At 44.9% G+C, this 20,926-nt stretch overlaps 1 protein-coding gene across 2 annotated transcripts in view; it reads right to left on the reverse strand.

The window, feature by feature from the left end:
• Positions 1 to 5,959: 5,959 nt before the first annotated feature.
• LOC141154894 (leucine-rich repeat and fibronectin type III domain-containing protein 1-like protein) overlaps positions 5,960 to 20,926 on the reverse strand; it is a 755,880-nt gene continuing 740,913 nt past the window's right edge. For both annotated transcript variants that reach the window (XM_073641429.1, XM_073641428.1), the window contains one exon: positions 5,960 to 6,723. In XM_073641429.1, coding sequence (XP_073497530.1) covers positions 6,204 to 6,723 — 520 coding nt within the window. In that variant the 3' untranslated portion in view covers positions 5,960 to 6,203. The remainder of the gene's footprint in view (positions 6,724 to 20,926) is intronic.

Genomic DNA, 20,926 nt, shown 5'->3' on the forward strand with positions numbered 1-20,926 from the left:
TCCTTGAAAGCCTGAGAAATATGGGTCGTTCGAGATATTGTTCAGAAGAACAGCGTACTTTGATTAAAAAGTTGATTGGAGAGGGTAAAACTGTGCAGACAATGATAGGCTGTTCAGCTAAAATGATCTCCAATGCTTTAAAATAGAAAGCAAAACCAGAGAGACGTGGAAGAGAACGGAAGACAACCATCCGAATGGATCGAAGAATAGCCAGAATGGCAAAGGCTCAGCCAATGGTCAGCTCCAGGATGATCAGAGACAGTCTCAAGTTACCTGTCAGGACTGTGACAGTTAGGAGACGCCTGTGTGAAGATAATCTCTTCGCAAGAAGTCTCTGCAAAGTCCCACTGTTTATAAAAAAAAAAAAAAAGCAAAAACACGTACTGAAGTGGATACAATTTATCAAAGAACACATCAACTGGCCTAAAGAGAAATGGAGAAACATTTTGTGGACTGATGAAAGTAAAATTGTGTTTTGGGTCCAAGAGCCGCAGACAGTTCATCAGACGACCCCCAAACTTTGCATTCAAGCCACAGTACACTCTGAAGACAGTGAAGCATGGTGGTGCCAGCATCATGATATGGGCATGTTTCTCTCACTATGGTGCCGACCTATTTACTGCATACCAGGGATCATGGACCAGTTTGCATATATTAAAATACTTGAAGAGGTCATGTTGCCTTACGCTGAAGAGGAGATGCCCTTGAAATGGCTGTTTCAACAAGACGACCCTAAACACACCAGTAAACGAGCAAAATCTTGGTTTCAGTCCAACAAAATTGAGGTTATGGAGTGGCCAGCCCAATCCCCGGACCTTAATCCGATAGAACACTTGTGGGCTGCCATAAAAATTGCAGATTCTGAGGCAAAGCCAACAAATGCCAAAAAATTGTGGGATGTAGTCATTACTGCCCTTTTCTACTGTATGGGGCCTGGTGAACAGAAGCAAAAAGGGGGGGCCTGGCCAGCCCGGGCCCCCCTCTCTTTGCTTCCAATCACCGGGAATCTGAGGAGATTTTGGCGGCGAGGGGAGGCTGCTGAGGAGATTTTGGCGGCGAGGGGAGGCTGCTGAGGAGATTTTGGCGGCGAGGGGAGGCTGCTGAGGAGATTTTGGCGGCGTGGGAAGGCTGCTAAGGAGATGCTGCTGAGGTTATTCTGGCGGCGAGGGGAGGCTGCTGAGGAGATTTTGGCGGCGAGGGGAGGCTGCTGAGGAGATTTTGGCGGCGTGGGAAGGCTGCTGAGGAGATGCTGCTGAGGCTATTCTGGCGGCGAGGGGAGGCTGCTGAGGCTATTCTGGCGGCGAGGGGAGGCTGCTGAGGCTATTCTGGCGGCGAGGGGAGGCTGCTGAGATTTTGGCGGTGAGGAGGCGGTGAGGTTGACCAAGGCTAGTCGACAAGGATTGCGTTTCAAGAGGGTGCCAACCAGAAGGTAGGAACAAGAGTAGTTGACAAATAGTGACCCCCCCCCCCCCCTTCCTTTTACTCTTGGCTACTTGATATTTTTTGTATATTATCACTTTTGAGTTATGTTTTGATGTATTTATATTCTAGAATTTATAGGTTTTTAATGAACACCACTAAAGATATTTTATTAGTAGTCTATATATTCGGTAAATATATATGTAATAAAATACACTGTTTACATTTATTCGGTGATCGCAGGCTAAGGCGGCCATTAGATTCTTCTTGACTTGGCGGCAGGCGCGGCGGCGGTGCCACTGGCTGTGTGAGTAGCTAACCTAAGTCCATGTATTTGACCACCATCTCAGTACGTGATTACATGATACAATCATTCCCTCCCCTCCCCCCTTCCAACCCCCAACCAAAATGTATCAGCTTCTGGATGTTCCTGAGCGATTCTGCAAAACCAAATGCCAAATTCTAACATCAGTGAGCGGCGCTCTGGATCATCCAGTAGCTTATAAGTCTTGGTTGGGGGGTTTGAAGTGGGGAGGGAATGATTGACATAAGTGAATATTTGTGATTGGGAAACCATCTTTATTATTATGGCAGTGTAATTATTGGAAGAGAGAAATCGGTCTGTGCTCGGACCGCAGTGCATGGACTGGGCGCCGATCTCCTGACCCGCATCCTGATACACGCTGTGAGGCTGCTGAGTTCAGGTCAGGAGACCTGCGGCCAGTCCATGCACTGCGGTCCGAGCGCAGACCGATATTCACCGACGGCTGAATGAGCCTTAAAGGGGTTGTCCGGTTTAAATCCACAAGCCTGCGGTCCCTCTGTGTCACTGACTGCAGACTGTGAGGATTCGCCATGATCAGAGCCGGGAACGGCGGTCACATGGCTTCAGGCTCACTCAGTATACTTGCATTGAGCGAGGCCGTGCTGCTCTAGTCGGATTCTGGCCGGGAGTCTGCATTTCACATCCTTGCAGCCACATGACCGCCATTCCCGGCTCTGATGCTGGCGAATCCTCACAGCGCACAGTGCATACAAAGTGAGGATTCATAAGTCTGCAGTCAGTGATGCAGAGCAAGGTTGAGGGGTGGAGCCTGGGCGGAGTATCAAGGGGGCCTGAAAATTTTGCCAGTATCGGGCCCCGAAATTCCTGGTGGCAGCCCTGGCTCCACATAGGGATTTGTGCCACATCGGGCACCAAATTTACTCAAATATTTGCTGCAAAATAATCTAATCAAGATGCACCAAACTTCTCATCCAGCTTGAGCCACTGTGCTAAATTTGAAGCCTGACTAGTCCAAGTTTTACGCTGTTTAAATATAAGACCAGTTTAGAAAATGTTTCCCATTTTCTTGCAAGACTGCGAATATAATAAGTCCCTCATCCATGTGCTTCATAAGAGGAGTCTTCTTTATGAATGCAAAGAGTACAAAATTTCCTGAAAATGATTGCAATCACAAATTATATATATGGTATTATTCTCTTCATTTAATTTGTCTTCAATGAAAAAAACACAAAAAGAATTGTCCTAAAGCCAAATTGGATACAATTCCACACCAAACCTAAAAAAGGGGGTGGACAAAAGTATTGGCACCCTTTGAAAAATCATGTGATGCTTCTCTAATTCGTGTTCAAAGTGCTGCCCGTTGTGTTGGATTGTCAATGCCGCCCTCTTCTCCCACTCTTGACACACTGATAGCAACACCGCAGAAGAAATGCTAGCACAGGCTTCCAGTATCCATTGTTTCAGATGCTGCACATCTCGTATCTTCACAGCATAGACAATTGCCTTCAGATGACGCCAAAGATAAAAGTCTAAGGGGGTCAGATCGGGAGACCTTGGTGGCCATTCAACTGGCCCACGACGACCAATCCACTTTCCAGGAAACTGTTCATGTAGGAATGCTTGGACCTGACACCCATAATGTGGTGGTGACCATCTTGTTGGAAAAACTCAGGGAACGTGCCATCTGCAGTGCATAAAGAGGGCAACACATCATGTAGCAATTTCAGATATCCAGTGGCATTGAGGTTTCCATTGGCCCCACTATCTTTGTATCCCATATACCACACCATACCATCAAGATACAAGATGTGCAGCATCTGAAACAACGGATACTGGAAGCCTGTGCTAGCATTTCTTCTGCGGTGTTGCTATCAGTGTGTCAAGAGTGGGAGAAGAGGGTTGCATTGACAATCCAACACAATGGGCAGCACTTTGAACACATTTTATAAGTGGTCATAAACTTTTAGTAAACTCATGAAAGAATAAAGTTACGTTAAAACCAAGCACACCATATATATATATATATATATATATATATATATATATATATATATAATATATGTGTGTGTGATTAGTACAGACCAAAAGTTTGGACACACCTTCTCATTTAAAGATTTTTCTGTATTTTCATGACTATGAAAATTGTACATTCACACTGAAGGCATCAAAACTATGAATTAACACATGTGGAATTATATACTTAACAAAAAAGTGTGAAACAACTGAAAATATGTCTTATATTCTAGGTTCTTCAAAGTAGCCACCTTTTGCTTTGATGACTGCTTTGCACACTCTTGGCATTCTCTTGATGAGCTTCAAGAGGTAGTCACCGGAAATGGTTTTCCCTTAACAGGTGTGCCCTGTCAGGTTTAATAAGTGGGATTTCTTGCCTTATAAATGGGGTTGGGACCATCAGTTGTGTTGTGCAGAAGTCTGGTGGATACACAGCTGATAGTCCTACTGAATAGACTGTTAGCTGCTTTTTTCTTGCCATAATACAAATTCTAAGTAAAGAAAAATGAGTGGCCATCATTACTTTAAGAAATGAGGGTCAGTCAGTGCGAAAAATTGGGAAAACTTTGAAAGTGTCCCCAAGTGCAGTTGCAAAAACCATCAAGCGATACAAAGAAACTGGCTCACATGAGGACCGCCCCAGGAAAGGAAGACCAAGAGTCACCTCTGCTTCTGAGGATAAGTTTGTCCGAGTCACCAGCCTCAGAAATCGCAGGTTAACAGCAGCTCAGATTAGAGACCAGGTCAATGCCACACAGAGTTCTAGCAGCAGACACATCTCTACAACAACTGTTAAGAGGAGACTTTGTGCAGCAGGCCTTCATGGTAAAATAGCTGCTAGGAAACCACTGTTAAGGACAGGCAACAAGCAGAAGAGACTTGTTTGGGCTAAAGAACACAAGGAATAGACATTAGACCAGTGGAAATCTGTGCTTTGGTTTGATGAGTCCAAATTTGAGATCTTTGGTTCCAACCACCGTGTCTTTGTGCGATGCAGAAAAGGTGAACGGATGGACTCTACATACCTGGTTCCCACCGTGAAGCATGGAGGAAGAGGTGTGATGGTGTGGGGGGGCTTTGCTGGTTACACTGTTGGGGATTTATTAAAAATTGAAGGCATACTGAACCAGCATGGCTACCACAGCATCTTGCAGCGGCATGCTATTCCATCCAGTTTGCGTTTAGTTGGACCATCATTTATTTTTCAACAGGACAATGACCCCAAACACACCTCCAGGCTGTGTAAGGGCTATTTGACCAGGAAGGAGAGTGATGGGGTGCTATGCCAGATGACCTGGCCTCCACAGTCACTAGACCTGAACCCAATCGAGATGGTTTGGGATGAGCTGGACCGCAGAGTGAAGGCAAAAGGGCCAACAAGTGCTAAGCATCTCTGGGAACTCCTTCAAGATTGTTGGAAGACCATTTCCGGTGACTACTTCTTGAAGCTCATCAAGAGAATGCCAAGAGTGTGCAAAGCAGTCATCAAAGCAAAAGGTGGCTACTTTGTCAGTTGTTTCCCACTTTTTTGTTAAGTATATAATTCCACATGTGTTAATTCATAGTTTTGATGCCTTCAGTGTGAATGTGCAATTTTCATAGTCATGAAAATACAGAAAAATCTTAAAATGAGAAGGTGTGTCCAAACTTTTGGTCTGTACTTTGTAGATAATATAATATATATATCTCTTATATAGTTATGTTTTGGTCATGTGAAATCTCGTGCACATGTGAATTCAAATGGTTCCATAAATCATGAGATGATCTCTAATATGATCATGTCAGTGCCCAGGTATTGCCAGATTTAATGCTATGAAGCTCTTGACTTCTAGTAGTATTTTGGCTTCCTTCACTTCTGCATCTGGAGGAGAATGGAGCTGGAGACGTCACTTCTGCAGATATCCCCTGGCTTGTGCGCACGAGCAGCAGGTATCGTGCAGTTGTCATATTCATTAAGACAAGTGCACAATTCTGGCCGTTCTTGCCAGCACAGCGGCAGATATCTATAGATAAGACATCACTGCTCTGCTCACCTCCTGATGCGGAAGGATTATTCCTTTAATTGTTCTGTAAGGTCATTAAACAAGATTAATACACACTAATCTTTCAAATTTTGCATGAAATTGTATGAGTGTTCATTCAGGATATGAATTAAGTGTAAAAGAACCAAAAAAACCCATTTATTATGCTTCTTTCACGCAAGTAGCATTCGTGGAAACCAATTATTTCACATTAGCCAGGTTTAGTCACACACTTTATATTTAATAATATTGAACCAAAAATAGTTAAGAATGCAAGAACCCTTTTTACATATTAAAAAAATAGCATTTTTGTTGTAACCATCTGGTCTTAAAAATAGACAATAGGTACGAAGTCGTCGATGCGGCTCCTTGCATGAAAATGTTCTTCACGATACCACAATGTCCAATTCTGGGTGGATTGTCCTTTTTATAAGAGGTGCATACGTTTGTGGTATAATGTTCTGCTAGTGAGACAGGACGTCATTTGTTATAAAGGTAGTATCGGGTACTGTCACTTTTTCACCATCTGGGGTGAGGTCAACTATTGTTTTGCTTTTGATGGACGTTCCTGAGATGTCCTGCATAATACTGTCTCTCCTCTCGTTGAGCTTTGATGATGAGCGTCCCATTGTCCCACTCTGGCTACCGTTGGTTTGAGAGCACACGTTGGTGACCTTAGTTGGCTTAGATTTGGGGTGATTATTGTAGACTTTGTATTTCATTAACAGAATAAAGATGAAGACTAGGACGGAGGCGACTATGATGCCACCTATGATGATGATCATGGTTCCACCAAGAAACTGTGCATGGAGCGACCTGCACTGCTTATACTCCTGTTCCGTCGTAAATTGTACACAGCCGATCACTCTGGTTGCGGTTAGGGAGGTTATTCCATCATCATAAACAGCCAGGACACACAAGTCGTAAATGCGAGACGACACCAGGTCACTCAGGAAAAATGACTTGCTTGAAGATGGGATCATTCTGTATAAAGAGAAAGGTAGGAAATCGTTAGGATGTAGAAATATTACATTCCACAGAAGTTTATTTCGGGGCAGTGCTCTTGTCTAGGTGATTTAATATGATCATCTATTGATGGTCGGGCACTGATCTTCATCAGTCCAAAGTGGATTCTAACAAAAGGTGTAGGAGACTGGTTAACGCCCTAACCGTAGCCATCATACGTTCTGCATTGTAAATGCGGCTGCCTTTTTTTCTATCACAGGTCAGAAAACTAATGCACTACAGGATGCAACAGCCCGTGATAAATTCATGTAAGCCCGACAGCCAGCGATAAGGCGTACCCCTTTGCTGGCACCCTAACTTTTTTGACATTTGTAGTACACGTCTTCTGGCTGAGCATTCATCCCATCAGCCTAAGGTGTTTTTAAATGTTGGGTTTAGGGTCCCAACAAAGGGTGCGCCTTGTCACTGGCTGTTGGGTTCACATAAATGAGCCAATTTGTGCGCTAAGTACATTCATTTTCTAACGTTTTCTACAGCAGCAATGCAGTTCCAATTTCATATATTCAATGTTTACATACTATAGCATTTCAGAGTGCAGCTTTAATTCGTTAGGTATATAGAGTGGCTCTCTTCGCTTGCAGCTGCTCACACTTGTCATTTTCTGTTTGGAAGTGCTGGTCAGTTTTTTGATATTTGCTGAGCACTCCTCCTCCCATCAACCTATGGCGTTTTTAAATAGAGCTTGATCCTACCTGCCCATATAATTGTAAGCTTTTAGCATGTGAGAGGCATCATGTTAGGTTTAGGGCCCCAACAAAGGGGGTACGCCTTGTCCCTGGCTATTGGGCTCATACGAATTTGCCAATTTTTCCGCTAAGTACTTTTCATTTTTAACATGTTTTCTACTGCAGTAATGCACTTCCAATTTCATATATTCAATGTTTACATATTATAATGTTTCAGAGTGCAGCTTTAATTCATTTATTTAAATTTTTCCAACATTTGTCTTCCATAGCCTCTGTGTTGCACTGTCTATTGTTAGTTACAGGAAGAGTCATTGGAGAATTCTTCAGTGAGCTCGTTCTGACAGAGTTTGCAACTCTTATCTGTCTTTAATGAGCCTCTCTCAGCCTATTTATGATCACATTAAAGTTCAGCTTTCCTTTGATGTAGTCTCTGGTCATAAATCGGCTGAAGGAAGCAAAGAAAAAGACAGAAAAAAAGTTACAAATTTCCGATTTAACTGATGGATTCTCAGTTAACTCATTCTGCACCCAGTAATGAGCATGGAAAAAAAAATAGCTTTAAAAACCAAATTGTCCAAAATTTTAAAGGGGTTGTCCAGGACTTTAACATTGATGGCCTATCCTTAGGGCGCAGTCAGACGACCCTATAGATCGGACGGCGATGCATTGACTGACCACGGCTCTCCTGACTCGAGCACAACAGCTGTATAGAATTGTATGAAGCAGTCATGCTTGAGTAGAGAGAGCCACTGACCAGTCCGTGCATTGCGGTCCAATCTTGGTCTGATTTATATGGCCATCTAGCTGCACCCTTAGGTCATCATTGTCTGATTGGGCACCCCTGCCGATCAGCTGTTGTGTTGTCAAAGGCCAGAACTACTCCGTTACGCAGCTGCACAGCACTGCTCCATCGACTGTATAGTGGCCACGGCCGGGTACTGCCCTTTTCAAATTCAATAGGAGGTGGATGGTGCAGTACCCAGCTGTGGCAACCATTGCGTAGACAGGGCTGTGCAGATTCACAACTGAGCAGTTCTGGCCGCTGCCGACACCGGGAACAGCTGATCAGTTGGAGTGCTGGGTCTCACACCCCCACGATTAGACATTGATAACCTATCCTAAGGATAGGCCATCCTAATTAAAGTCCCGGACAACCTCTTTAAATTAAACGTAATAGCAAAAATTTATTTTTAGCCCAAAATACATGCATTTAAAGGGGTTCTCCCTTGAACAAAAGTTGATTTTAATCAATAGATATTGGAATAATAATAAGTTCCACAATTGGATGTGTTTAAATAAAATGTTCCTGTGCTGAGATAATCTTAGAAATGTGCCCCTGCTGTGTACTGTGTAATGGCTGTGTCTAACTGTACAGGAACATGGTCTGATCATACCACAGCTCCTGGGCAGGGGGGGATGCAAAAAAAGTATACAGTCAGGACAGCAGGGGGTCACAAATGATTTTTTCTTTGATGTAAAACATTGTTTAAAAACAGGGAGTGAAATGTTTTACCTTACAAAAAAGAATCAGCTGTGATCCCCTGCTGTAATGTCTGTATACTCTTTTCCTTCCTCCCCTGCCCAGGAGATGTGGTATGATCAGACCATGTTCCTGTACAGTCAGACACAGCCATTACACAGTACACAGCAGGGGCACATTTATAAGATTATCTCAGCACAGGAACATTTTATTTAAACACATCCAATTGTGGAAATTATTATTATTCCAAGATCTAGAGAATAAAATGAACTTTTGTTCGTGGGAAAACCCCTTTTAAGCTTCAATGGCCTCAACGATGTCACTTTCTTTAAAGAGCGTTTGATATTGTAATTTTTAAGGCTTTGTCAAGTTATAACCAAATTTTCTATCAAATCTCCATTCCAATATATATGTAAAAGGGAATCTATCAGTAGCTTTTGCTACCCCATTTGAGAGCAGCATAATGTAGGAAAAGAGACCCTGAATCCAACGATGTATCACTTTGTCAGAACGGCTGCACCCTGTAAACTGTCAGTTTTTTTGATTTAGCAATGCAGCAGAGCTGAGAAAGCTAACCCTGCCCACACCAAGCTCTCTGTGCGCATAGCTATACACAGTGAGCTGCTTATCACAGGAGCGGGCGGAGTCAGACTAGGAAGCACGCACTGCTGTAGTCTGGACAATGATAATCACTAGGTGAAAAAACCTTCATTGTAAGCAAACACCAGCACACAGCCTAATAAGTGACACATAGTTAAATTCTGTGTTTTAACCCCTCATGCTGTCCTTGGATTACATAAGAAAAGCTTGCTGACAGATTCCCTTTAATTTCTATATAACCAAATCCCATAATTTCCTCCCTCCTCTATTAGCACTGCTCTACAAGTAGTATATTAATAAATGCCATTTTGGACCAGTATAGCAGTGATGTGTTTATCACCGCCGATGCTTGTATACTTCAGTAGCCACATGTATATTAGGGAACATTCTGTTCCTGACTGTCTGAATTCTGTAGTTCGCCGCTCTCCGCTTGTCCCTTGTCTTGAGTGGCACTGCAAGTGTTTTCAATAGTCCTCTTGAAAAGACGGCATCACATCTGACTGAGTAGTGGAATTAATGATCCCGCCACGATGATCTGATACTTTCTTTGTATATGGCGTGACTTTTATTACTTTATCAGGAGATTTTGTTTGTGGCCAATTATTATATTATGAATGGACCATTATTTAAGCTAAATCTTTGTCAATCAGCCCAGACCCCCCCACCACAATTTTCCTTTTTCTAATCCTGATACAAGTCACTTTTATGAGCATTGTGCATTTTGGTTGTGAGTGTGCGGTAACCGAGGTGTTATCTTCAAACTCGTGCACTTATTCGCTCCTGCAGTTGGCTTTGGCTTTTGGCGGCTTGCACTAGAATAGTCTTTGGCTACCTTCACGCACACTTTTTGTTCTTCTACCCCACCTATTAGTTGGCTTACTTTTGTCAAAAAAAACGTTCCAAATTTTGATGTAACTTCAGTAAAATTTTAGAAAATGTTGATGCAGAATTTAGGGTGTCAACTTTAGCAACTAGTGCCAGGCAGCTGCTACCAAGGCTCATAAAACTATGGGATGCATTAAAGGATTTCCCCTTATGATCACTTTTCTCCTTCTACTAGACAGTGTTACTTTGCACCAGATTTGTCATACTGGTTCATGCTAGATGGTGAAGGTTTAGACGCCTATTATTTGGCTTACCTCGTCCCACATGTTTGTGCTTGTAATTTAGGCCAATTCGCTTTACTACAACCCTTCCCTTTCCCGGTCGTCATGCCCCATTGGTGGAAAAGGCGCAGAAAGTGAAACATAATATATTAACGCAAATTGCGCCAAAGTTCTGGTGCATTTAAAAATTGATAAATTTCTACAATTTTGGTCTCCAGTGTATAAGAAGTAGACGGCTGGACTAGAGCGGGTGCAGAGAAGAGGGACCAAGGTTATTAAGGGACTGCACAAGACAGGTTATCAAACTTGGGGTTATTCAGTTTGGAAAAACGAAGGCTTAGGGGCGATCTGATTACAATTTGCAAATTATATGAGGGGAGAGTACAGAGATCTGTAAGATTGTTTTTACACCTTGGCCTGCGACGGTGACAAGGGGACATCCTCTATGTCTAGAGGAAAGATAGTATAAGTATCACAGATGGCAATTCTTTACTGTAAGAGCAATGAGACTATGGATTATTTATTGTAAGGACAGTGAGGCTATAGATTCTTTACTGTAAGGGCAATGAGGCTATGGATTCTTTACTGTAACAGCAATGAGACTATGGATTCTTTACTGTAAAGGCAATGAGATTATAGCGCTGTGAGGCTATGGATTCTTCACTGTAAGGACTGAGGCTATGGATTCTTTACTGTAAGGACTGTAATGCTATGGATTCTTTACTGTAAGGACTAATGCTATGAATTCTTTACTGTAAGGACAATGATTATAGATTTACTGTAAGGACAATGATTATAGATTTACTGTAAAGACTGAGGCTATGGATTCTTTACTGTAAGGCAGTGATGCCATGTATTTACTATAAGGGCAGTGATGCCATGTATTCTTTACTGTAAGGGCAGTGATGCCATGTATTCTTTACTATAAGGGCAGTGATGCCATGTATTCTTTACTGTAAGGGCAATGAGGCTATGGATTCTTTACTGTAAGAGCAATGAGGATATGGAACTCTCTGCCACAACATGTTGAACTAGTTTAGTGAATCAACCATTACAAGGAGGGCCGGGATGCCTGTCTTGATAATCTAGTACACATAACCTGTAATATATTTATATGATGGGACGTTGATCCAGGGAACTAGTCTGATTGCCATAGGCGCAGTCAGGAAGGAATTTTTCTCCAAACATGGGGCAATTGGCATCTGCCTCATCAGGGTTTTTGCCTTTCTCTGGATCAATATATTAGGTATAGGTTGTACCTTAACAGCCTTGTAGCTAAAATGTGGACCAAACCCATTTTTCTGATGGGACACATCCCATTGTCGAGCCAGTTGAAAAAACGCGTCTAGAACACAGTTTATTGGCACAAACCAGAGTTCTGGCGCATTTACGGTAACTTGGTAAATCTTCTCCAATGAGCTTTAGTACCCATGTTGTTTTTTTTTTTTTCTTTTTTCTTTTCTTGAATTGCAGTTAAAATATCTCAAGTCATGTAATTCAATGATCGTGTGACTCTAAGAATCTTCATCAAATCACAGGTTGTGATGTAAAAAGAAATAATCCCTTTACACTTAAGCACAGCACACTCTACATGCTTTGCTTTTTTTTTTTTAATTGGTTTCACAAGCAAATGCGTTTAAAGTGAGGAAAAAAAACCAGAATCCCGCAATGTGTATAGTAAATTCCTGACAACTACTGGTTGCTATATATTTGAAAAAAAACAAAAAAAAAAAAACTTTTTTTTTTTGTTTACAAAAACAGCAGTGTGTGAATAATCCACTACACACACATCGCCTTTTGACCACGTCACTACAGGTATCCAGGGCGGCAGAAATACTGGAAGTATCGACTTTATTCCAGGACGATAAGTGCTCCCCGGAGGTGCAGGCGCCTCTTTGGGGGTAAGGAGGGATTTGAATTCCTCACCATCTTTCTTCCCACTCACCACTCACAGAATCCATTCACCTTTTGAAAGACTCTTTTGTGCTGTTAAAGTCTCAGGGGAAAAAAACTCTCAGATTGTTCATTTCTCGCTCCCCATTGTCTGCTGAATGCTTCTTTCACTGCTGCCCTGTCTTAATCCACCTTTAAAGCACAATGTGTAAATTAGGACCCCGCTGAGCAATTTCTTCTATTCTTCCTCAAGACAAGTTGTTTTTTTTCTTAAAGTTCATTTGATGTTTGTCACAAGATTACTGTTGACTCTAAAGTATTTCTTTTTCTCTTTTCTTCTTCTAAAATGTAAAGGCCTTTGCAAAAAAATAAGTGTGTTTAACGAGAATAACGGCTGTTTACTTCCCATAGAAATAGTTGTGTACCAGTCTCCAGTAAATGTGCATTATGCAAAAATATGCCCCTACTTTATTGTATATTCAGATGCTTAAGATGTGAAAAACGATAAGTATTTTAGATTGAAAAGAGGTGGAAGAATAAAGTCTCTCACAGGCCATTGATTTGAATGGATACCATGCAATGCCTCATTTCACCTGTGGAGGCAGTACAGGGAAGTTGAACACTTGCTACCTGGTTCCTGAATCGATCACTGCTGATCGCGTATCTTATCTAACACAAAGGTGTTGCAAAAAGCAGACCATCTATAGCCCATATCATATTGCAGGAAGGCTAAGTGTCATGGTTGATTAGACTGCTTGATTATACTAAACGAGCCAGCATGTTATGAGTTCTCTTTATGCTTTTTGTTCATGACCTCGGATACTCCTTTCTGGAGATTTATAGATTTGTATTACATTTTAGCACCCCCATAGTTCTGAAGATCTGAGAATAGAGGCAGGAAGAGGGCTAAACCACTCCACTCCAAGTATCTATCTGAAGAATAGAGAACTGGCACTAGGGGTGGCATGCTAATGCTCAAACTTAGCTTGTCTCTGCTTGAACACCATTTATATTCTATTTCAATATGTCACATTCTGTGCGGATTTATTTATTTTTAATATGTTTGTCATTTTTCCCCCCTAATTCAGGATTCTAAATCTGTAGTATAAACAGAGAATTCATAAAATGTGTGCTCCCTGTATCTACCACTAGAGGGAGCTTACAGCATAGTGTTTATACATTATACTCAATTATAACACTGTATGCAGCAAGCTCCCCCTAGTGGTAGCTGCAGGTAGCCAACATTTTAACATTTAAACACTACACTTATGCAGACGAGTTTGTGCGTCTTGTTTAATAACTGCTATATACTGGGCCCTGTCAGTGTTGAAACTAGCATTTGCTTTACTCTGGACAAAGATTTAGTCCTCTGCCCCGAATATAAAAACTAGAATCCAAGGCAGAGTGTCTTGACGATGCCCTCCTGCATTTGTGCAAGTTGTGAATTATGAAAGAAAAAAACAGCAACAAAGCTCTGCCTCTAAATCCTCCTATACATTCAGCTGGATGCTGTGTGTGAGCGGTTGGTAATTCTCGAGTTGTCGGGGTACAAAGAACTTCCCTTTAGTTCTGGGAAGGTGCAGTATCTCATGCTGAGCTTCAGGGATGAAGGGTGGTGGGGTTCACTTTGTCACTCACGTTCAGCTGCAAGGGACCCTGCCCAAGCCCTGACTCCATAGGGACTATATTTTCTAATCAATGATACACAGACAACACACAGTTCTAGGGTGTATCAAGTGCCACCTAAAAGTCAAGGTCTGACCCTTTAACAAGCCTTGCATCATGACTAGGGATATTAACCGACCTGGACGTGGCTAATATCGTTAGCCATTTTGTAAGGCTCATTAAAGGGGCAGATACTGACTCGCTGTACAGTATAATGCACCAAGTGACATCACTGTGTGCATTATCCTTTGTAAAGAGACATCACTGTGTGCATTATCCTTGTAGACTGTTATCACTTTACAGAGATAGTGGACGCAGTGAAGTCACTGGACATGGTCAATGATGTTATACCACAGGTATTATACAAGAATAATGCGCACAGTGACATCATTGTGTCCATTATCCTTTGTAGAGTGACATCACTGCGTGTGCATTACCCTTGTAAAGTGACATCACAGTGTGCACTATCCCTGTCAAATGACATCACTGAGCATTGTCACAATATTGTAACATCCCTATGCGTATTATCCCTTGTAAAGGGATGTAAAACATCATTGTGTGCATTATCCCTTGTAAAGTGACATCACTGTGTGCATTATAATTTGTAAAGTGACATCACTGTGCATTGTCCCACGTAAAGTGACATCACTGTGTGCATTATAATTTGTAAAGTGACATCACTGCGCGCATTATCCCTTGTAAAGTGACATCACTGCGCGCATTATCCCTTGTAAAGTGACATCACTGTGTGCATTATCCCTTGTAAAGTGACATCACTGTGCATTGTCCCACATAAAGTGACATCACTGTGCATTGTCCCACATAAAGTGACATCACTGTGTGCATTATCCCTTGTAAAGTGACATCACTGTGCATTGTCCCACTATTGTAACATGCATGCGTGCATTATCCCTTCTAAAGTGACATCACTGTGTGCATTTTCCTTGTAGACTGTTGTAGCTTTACAGGCATAGTGCACGCAGTGATGTCACAATAGTGAGATAATGTGCACAGTGAAGTCGCAGGACATAGTGATGTTACGCCACAGGTATTATACGTGATGTCACAATACATGGATAAAGCACACCATGGCCTCCTAGCACAGGAAAAAAATAAAAAGATCTTCCAGTGATATTACCATGCAGTAAAAATACAAAAAGTAGTTCTGCAGAGAAGGGATAAACCAGTAGATGTTACCATGAAACTCCATGGTAAAGCGCCCCTTCCATAGTCATCACTAACTAAACATAATGTCTGGGTCAAAATGGGCCCCTGAGTTGTTGGGTCCCGCAGCAGCTTCTATGGCTGCCTACTACCATGGATAATTACACTTGTGATTTTTTTTTTTTAATTATGTCACCCAGTTTACATTACTACATTGATTTATTAATCACGTTCTAATAATGACAGCAGAATATTGTACACAGATCACTATGAGAACCGTTACCTAATTAACTTCACGGCTAATCCTCTTCCAGCCATATCCAGATACTTTACTGTGGAGCAATAATTAGTAAAATGGTTTATAAATCCATTGATACAAGTTATACATTATTCCAAAATTAATTACAACCGTTAAGACGGGCGCCCCAGGAAATGTGTTGTATACAACCGTACTGAAATGTTAGAAAAACTTCCGCAGTTTAGAAGACGGGAGACAGGAGGAATGTGCTGTACATAAGGAATGAGTTACAGGCAGTGTCGGACTGGGGTGTCTGTGGCCCACAGGAGAAATTGATCCTAGAGGCCCACCCTACAGCTATATGCAAATACCTGATAGCCGTTATCCCCGTTATAGTGGAGCGTTGACTGTAAATCACAGGCGGCTCCTTCACATCTACTGTGCACCACTATAACTGGGATGTAGAATTACGGTAGTTTGCATTAAGGTAACTGATCACTTTTAGAGCATTGAAATTTAAAAAAAAATGGAATATATAGCCAATTTTCTAGCCTGTGCCTGACAGGCGCAATGCCCCTAAACTCGTTATGAAACATATTGCCCCTGACGGAGGGTTAAAGGGGTTCTTTGGTTAAAACAAGATATCACAGATCCATGGGTTCCACAGGATCGGTGATCACTTATTGATCGTTTGGGTCCAAACATTGGAAACCACACCTATCGGAAGAATGGAGAAGTTTTATCCCTGACAGGACGCTTATCCCCATTTTAAAATGCAGCATCAGGTGAGACGTCTTACTGCAGCCTCATTCATTCTCTTTGGGGCTTCCAAGAAAAAACAAGAACAGCCACTGAGGGAATGAATGGATCAGTGGTCAGGTCACACATGAGCTCCAGTCTAATTGGTAGAATGTGGAGCTTTTATCCCCATCGGTGCAGGTCCCAGCAGTCAGACCCCTACTAATCAATAATTTATCACTTATCCTGTGGAGAGGTGATTACTTGTTTTCCCCGGAGAACCCCTGTAAGTATATCTTGTTCCACACTAATGGAGATAAAGAATCTTCTCCTAATTAATATTAGAGAGAACAAATGACCGCCATACACAACAAAATCCACTATACCAACACCAATAGTATCACATACAAGGTAGAAATACCACCACACCATGACTAGACCACATATTACCACCACATAGTGACCAAATACCACATACAAGGGAGAAATAACACCACACCATGACCAGACCACATATTACCACCACATAGTGACCGAATTCCACATACAAGGGAGAAATAACACCACACCGTGACCGAATAATACTACATACAAGGTAGAAATACCACCACACCATGACTAGACCACATATTACCACCACATAGTGACCAAATACCACATACAAGGGAGAAATAACACCACACCATGACCAGACCACATATTACCACCACATAGTGACCGAATACCACATACAAGGGAGAAATAACACCACACCGTGACCGAATAATACTACATACAAGGTAGAAATACCACCACACCATGACTAGACCACATATTACCACCACATAGTGACCAAATACCACATACAAGGGAGAAATAACACCACACCATGACCAGACCACATATTACCACCACATAGTGACCGAATACCACATACAAGGGAGAAATAACACCACACCGTGACCGAATAATACTACATACAAGGTAGAAATACCACCACACCATGACTAGACCACATATTACCACCACATAGTGACCAAATACCACATACAAGGGAGAAATAACACCACACCATGACCAGACCACATATTACCACCACATAGTGACCGAATACCACATACAAGGGAGAAATATCACCACACCGTGACCAGTCCAGATATTAACAGCATATAGCATTCAAATAATTCCCCATCATTGCTCTCCCCCACCTCCTGCATCATTGCTTCCTCTCATCCCCATCATTGTTCTCCATCATTGCTCTCCCCCACCTTCTCCAACATTGTCATATCTCCCCCATCATCATTGCTATATCTCCCCCCACCACCTCAACCATCATCATTGCCATATCTCCCCCCACCTGCTGCATTATCATTACTCACCCTCATCTCCCTCCACCTCCCCCATTGACATGCCATATCTCCCCCCCACCTCCTCCATCCCCATTGCTCTCCCTCATCTCCCCCCACCTCCTTCATCATCATTGCTCTTCCTCATCTCCCCCCCACCTCCTTCATCATCATTGCTCTCCCTCATCTCCCCCCACCTTCTGCATCATCATTGCTCTCCCTCATCTCCCCCCACCTTCTTCATCATCATCACTCTCCCTCATCTCCCCCCACCTCCTTCATCATCATTGCTTTCCCTCTTCTACCACCCGCCTCCTCCATGACCATTGCTCTCTCATCTCCCCCCACTATGCATCTCCCCCCACTATGCATCTCTCCCCGCCCCCTCAATCACCATGCCGTGCATATCTCCCCCCACCTCCCCCATTGCCATGCCTTATCTTCCCCCACCTCCTCCATCATCGTTGCCATGCATATCTCCCCCCACCTTCTCCATCACCAGTGTCATGTCATATCTCCCCCATTGCCATGCCATATCTCCCCCCACCCCCTCAATCACCATTGCTCTCACTCATATCCCCCCACCTCCATCATCATTGCTCTCCCTCACCTCCCCCACCACCTCCATCACCATTGCTTTCCCTCATCTCCCTCCACCATCACCATTGCTCTTCCTCTTCTCCCCCCACCTCCTCCATTACCATTGCTGTCCCTCATCTCCCCCCACCTCCTCCATCACCATTGCCCTCCCTCTTCTCCCCCCGCCTCCATCACCATTGCTCTCCCTCATCTCCCCCCACCATCACCATTGCTCTCCCTCATCTCCCCCCCACCTCCTCCATTGCTCTCCCTCATCTCCCCCCCACCTCCTCCATCACCATTGCTCTCCCTCATCTCCCCCCACCATCACCATTGCCCTCCCTCTTCTCCCCCCGCCTCCATCACCATTGCTCTCCCTCATCTCCCCCCACCATCACCATTGCCCTCCCTCCTCTCCCCCCGCCTCCATCACCATTGCTCTCCCTCATCTCCCCCCACCATCACCATTGCTCTCCCTCATCTCCCCCCCCACCTCCTCCATCACCATTGCTCTCCCTCATCTCCCCCCACCATCACCATTGCCCTCCCTCTTCTCCCCCCGCCTCCATCACCATTGCTCTCCCTCATCTCCCCCCCACCATCACCATTGCTCTCCCTCATCTCCCCCCACCATCACCATTGCTCTCCCTCATCTCCCCCCCCACCTCCTCCATCACCATTGCTCTCCCTCATCTCCCCCCACCATCACCATTGCCCTCCCTCTTCTCCCCCCGCCTCCATCACCATTGCTCTCCCTCATCTCCCCCCACCATCACCATTGCTCTTCCTCATCTCCCCCCACCATCACCATTGCTCTCCCTCATCTCCCCCCCCCCACCTCCTCCATCACCATTGCTCTCCCTCATCTCCCCCCACCATCACCATTGCTCTCCCTCATCTCCCCCCACCATCACCATTGCTCTCCCTCATCTCCCCCCCCCACCTCCTCCATCACCATTGCTCTCCCTCATCTCCCCCCACCATCACCATTGCCCTCTCTCTTCTCCCCCCGCCTCCATCACCATTGCTCTCCCTCATCTCCCCCCACCATCACCATTGCCCTCCCTCCTCTCCCCCCGCCTCCATCACCATTGCTCTCCCTCATCTCCCCCCACCATCACCATTGCTCTCCCTCATCCCCCCCCCCACCTCCTCCATCACCATTGCTCTCCCTCATCTCCCCCCACCATCACCATTGCCCTCCCTCTTCTCCCCCCGCCTCCATCACCATTGCTCTCCCTCATCTCCCCCCACCATCACCATTGCCCTCCCTCATCTCCCCCCACCATCACCATTGCTCTCCCTCATCTCCCCCCCCACCTCCTCCATCACCATTGCTCTCCCTCATCTCCCCCCACCATCACCATTGCTCTCCCTCATCTCCCCCCCCCACCTCCTCCATCACCATTGCTCTCCCTCATCTCCCCCCACCATCACCATTGCCCTCCCTCTTCTCCCCCCGCCTCCATCACCATTGCTCTCCCTCATCTCCCCCCACCATCACCATTGCCCTCCCTCATCTCCCCCCACCATCACCATTGCTCTCCCTCATCTCCCCCCCCACCTCCTCCATCACCATTGCTCTCCCTCATCTCCCCCCACCATCACCATTGCCCTCCCTCTTCTCCCCCCGCCTCCATCACCATTGCTCTCCCTCATCTCCCCCCCACCATCACCATTGCTCTCCCTCATCTTCCCCCCACCTCCATCACCATTGCTCTCCCTCATCTCCCCCCACCATCACCATTGCTCTCCCTCATCCCCCCCCCCACCTCCTCCATCACCATTGCCCTCTCTCTTCTCCCCCCGCCTCCATCACCATTGCTCTCCCTCATCTCCCCCCACCATCACCATTGCCCTCCCTCCTCTCCCCCCGCCTCCATCACCATTGCTCTCCCTCATCTCCCCCCACCATCACCATTGCTCTCCCTCATCCCCCCCCCCACCTCCTCCATCACCATTGCTCTCCCTCATCTCCCCCCACCATCACCATTGCCCTCCCTCTTCTCCCCCCGCCTCCATCACCATTGCTCTCCCTCATCTCCCCCCACCATCACCATTGCCCTCCCTCATCTCCCCCCACCATCACCATTGCTCTCCCTCATCTCCCCCCCCACCTCCTCCATCACCATTGCTCTCCCTCATCTCCCCCCACCATCACCATTGCTCTCCCTCATCTCCCCCCCCCACCTCCTCCATCACCATTGCTCTCCCTCATCTCCCCCCACCATCACCATTGCCCTCCCTCTTCTCCCCCCGCCTCCATCACCATTGCTCTCCCTCATCTCCCCCCACCATCACCATTGCCCTCCCTCCTCTCCCCCCGCCTCCATCACCATTGCTCTCCCTCATCTCCCCCCACCATCACCATTGCTCTCCCTCATCTCCCCCCCCACCTCCTCCATCACCATTGCTCTCCCTCATCTCCCCCCACCATCACCATTGCCCTCCCTCTTCTCCCCCCGCCTCCATCACCATTGCTCTCCCTCATCTCCCCCCCACCATCACCATTGCTCTCCCTCATCTTCCCCCCACCTCCTCCATCACCATTGCTGTCCCCATTTTCCCTCATCTCCAGTCCAGTGTATTAGTTAAAAAAAACAAAACAAAACACTTACCTTGCAGCATGCTCCCCCACAGCATCGTCCTCTACTTCCTGGCCGGTATCTTTCTCCCTGACACAGGCT

Source organism: Phyllobates terribilis, unplaced genomic scaffold (assembly GCF_046119375.1).
Source record: "Phyllobates terribilis strain yellow unplaced genomic scaffold, ASM4611937v1 Scaffold_7__3_contigs__length_470593459, whole genome shotgun sequence".
Lineage (NCBI taxonomy): Eukaryota > Metazoa > Chordata > Amphibia > Anura > Dendrobatidae > Phyllobates > Phyllobates terribilis.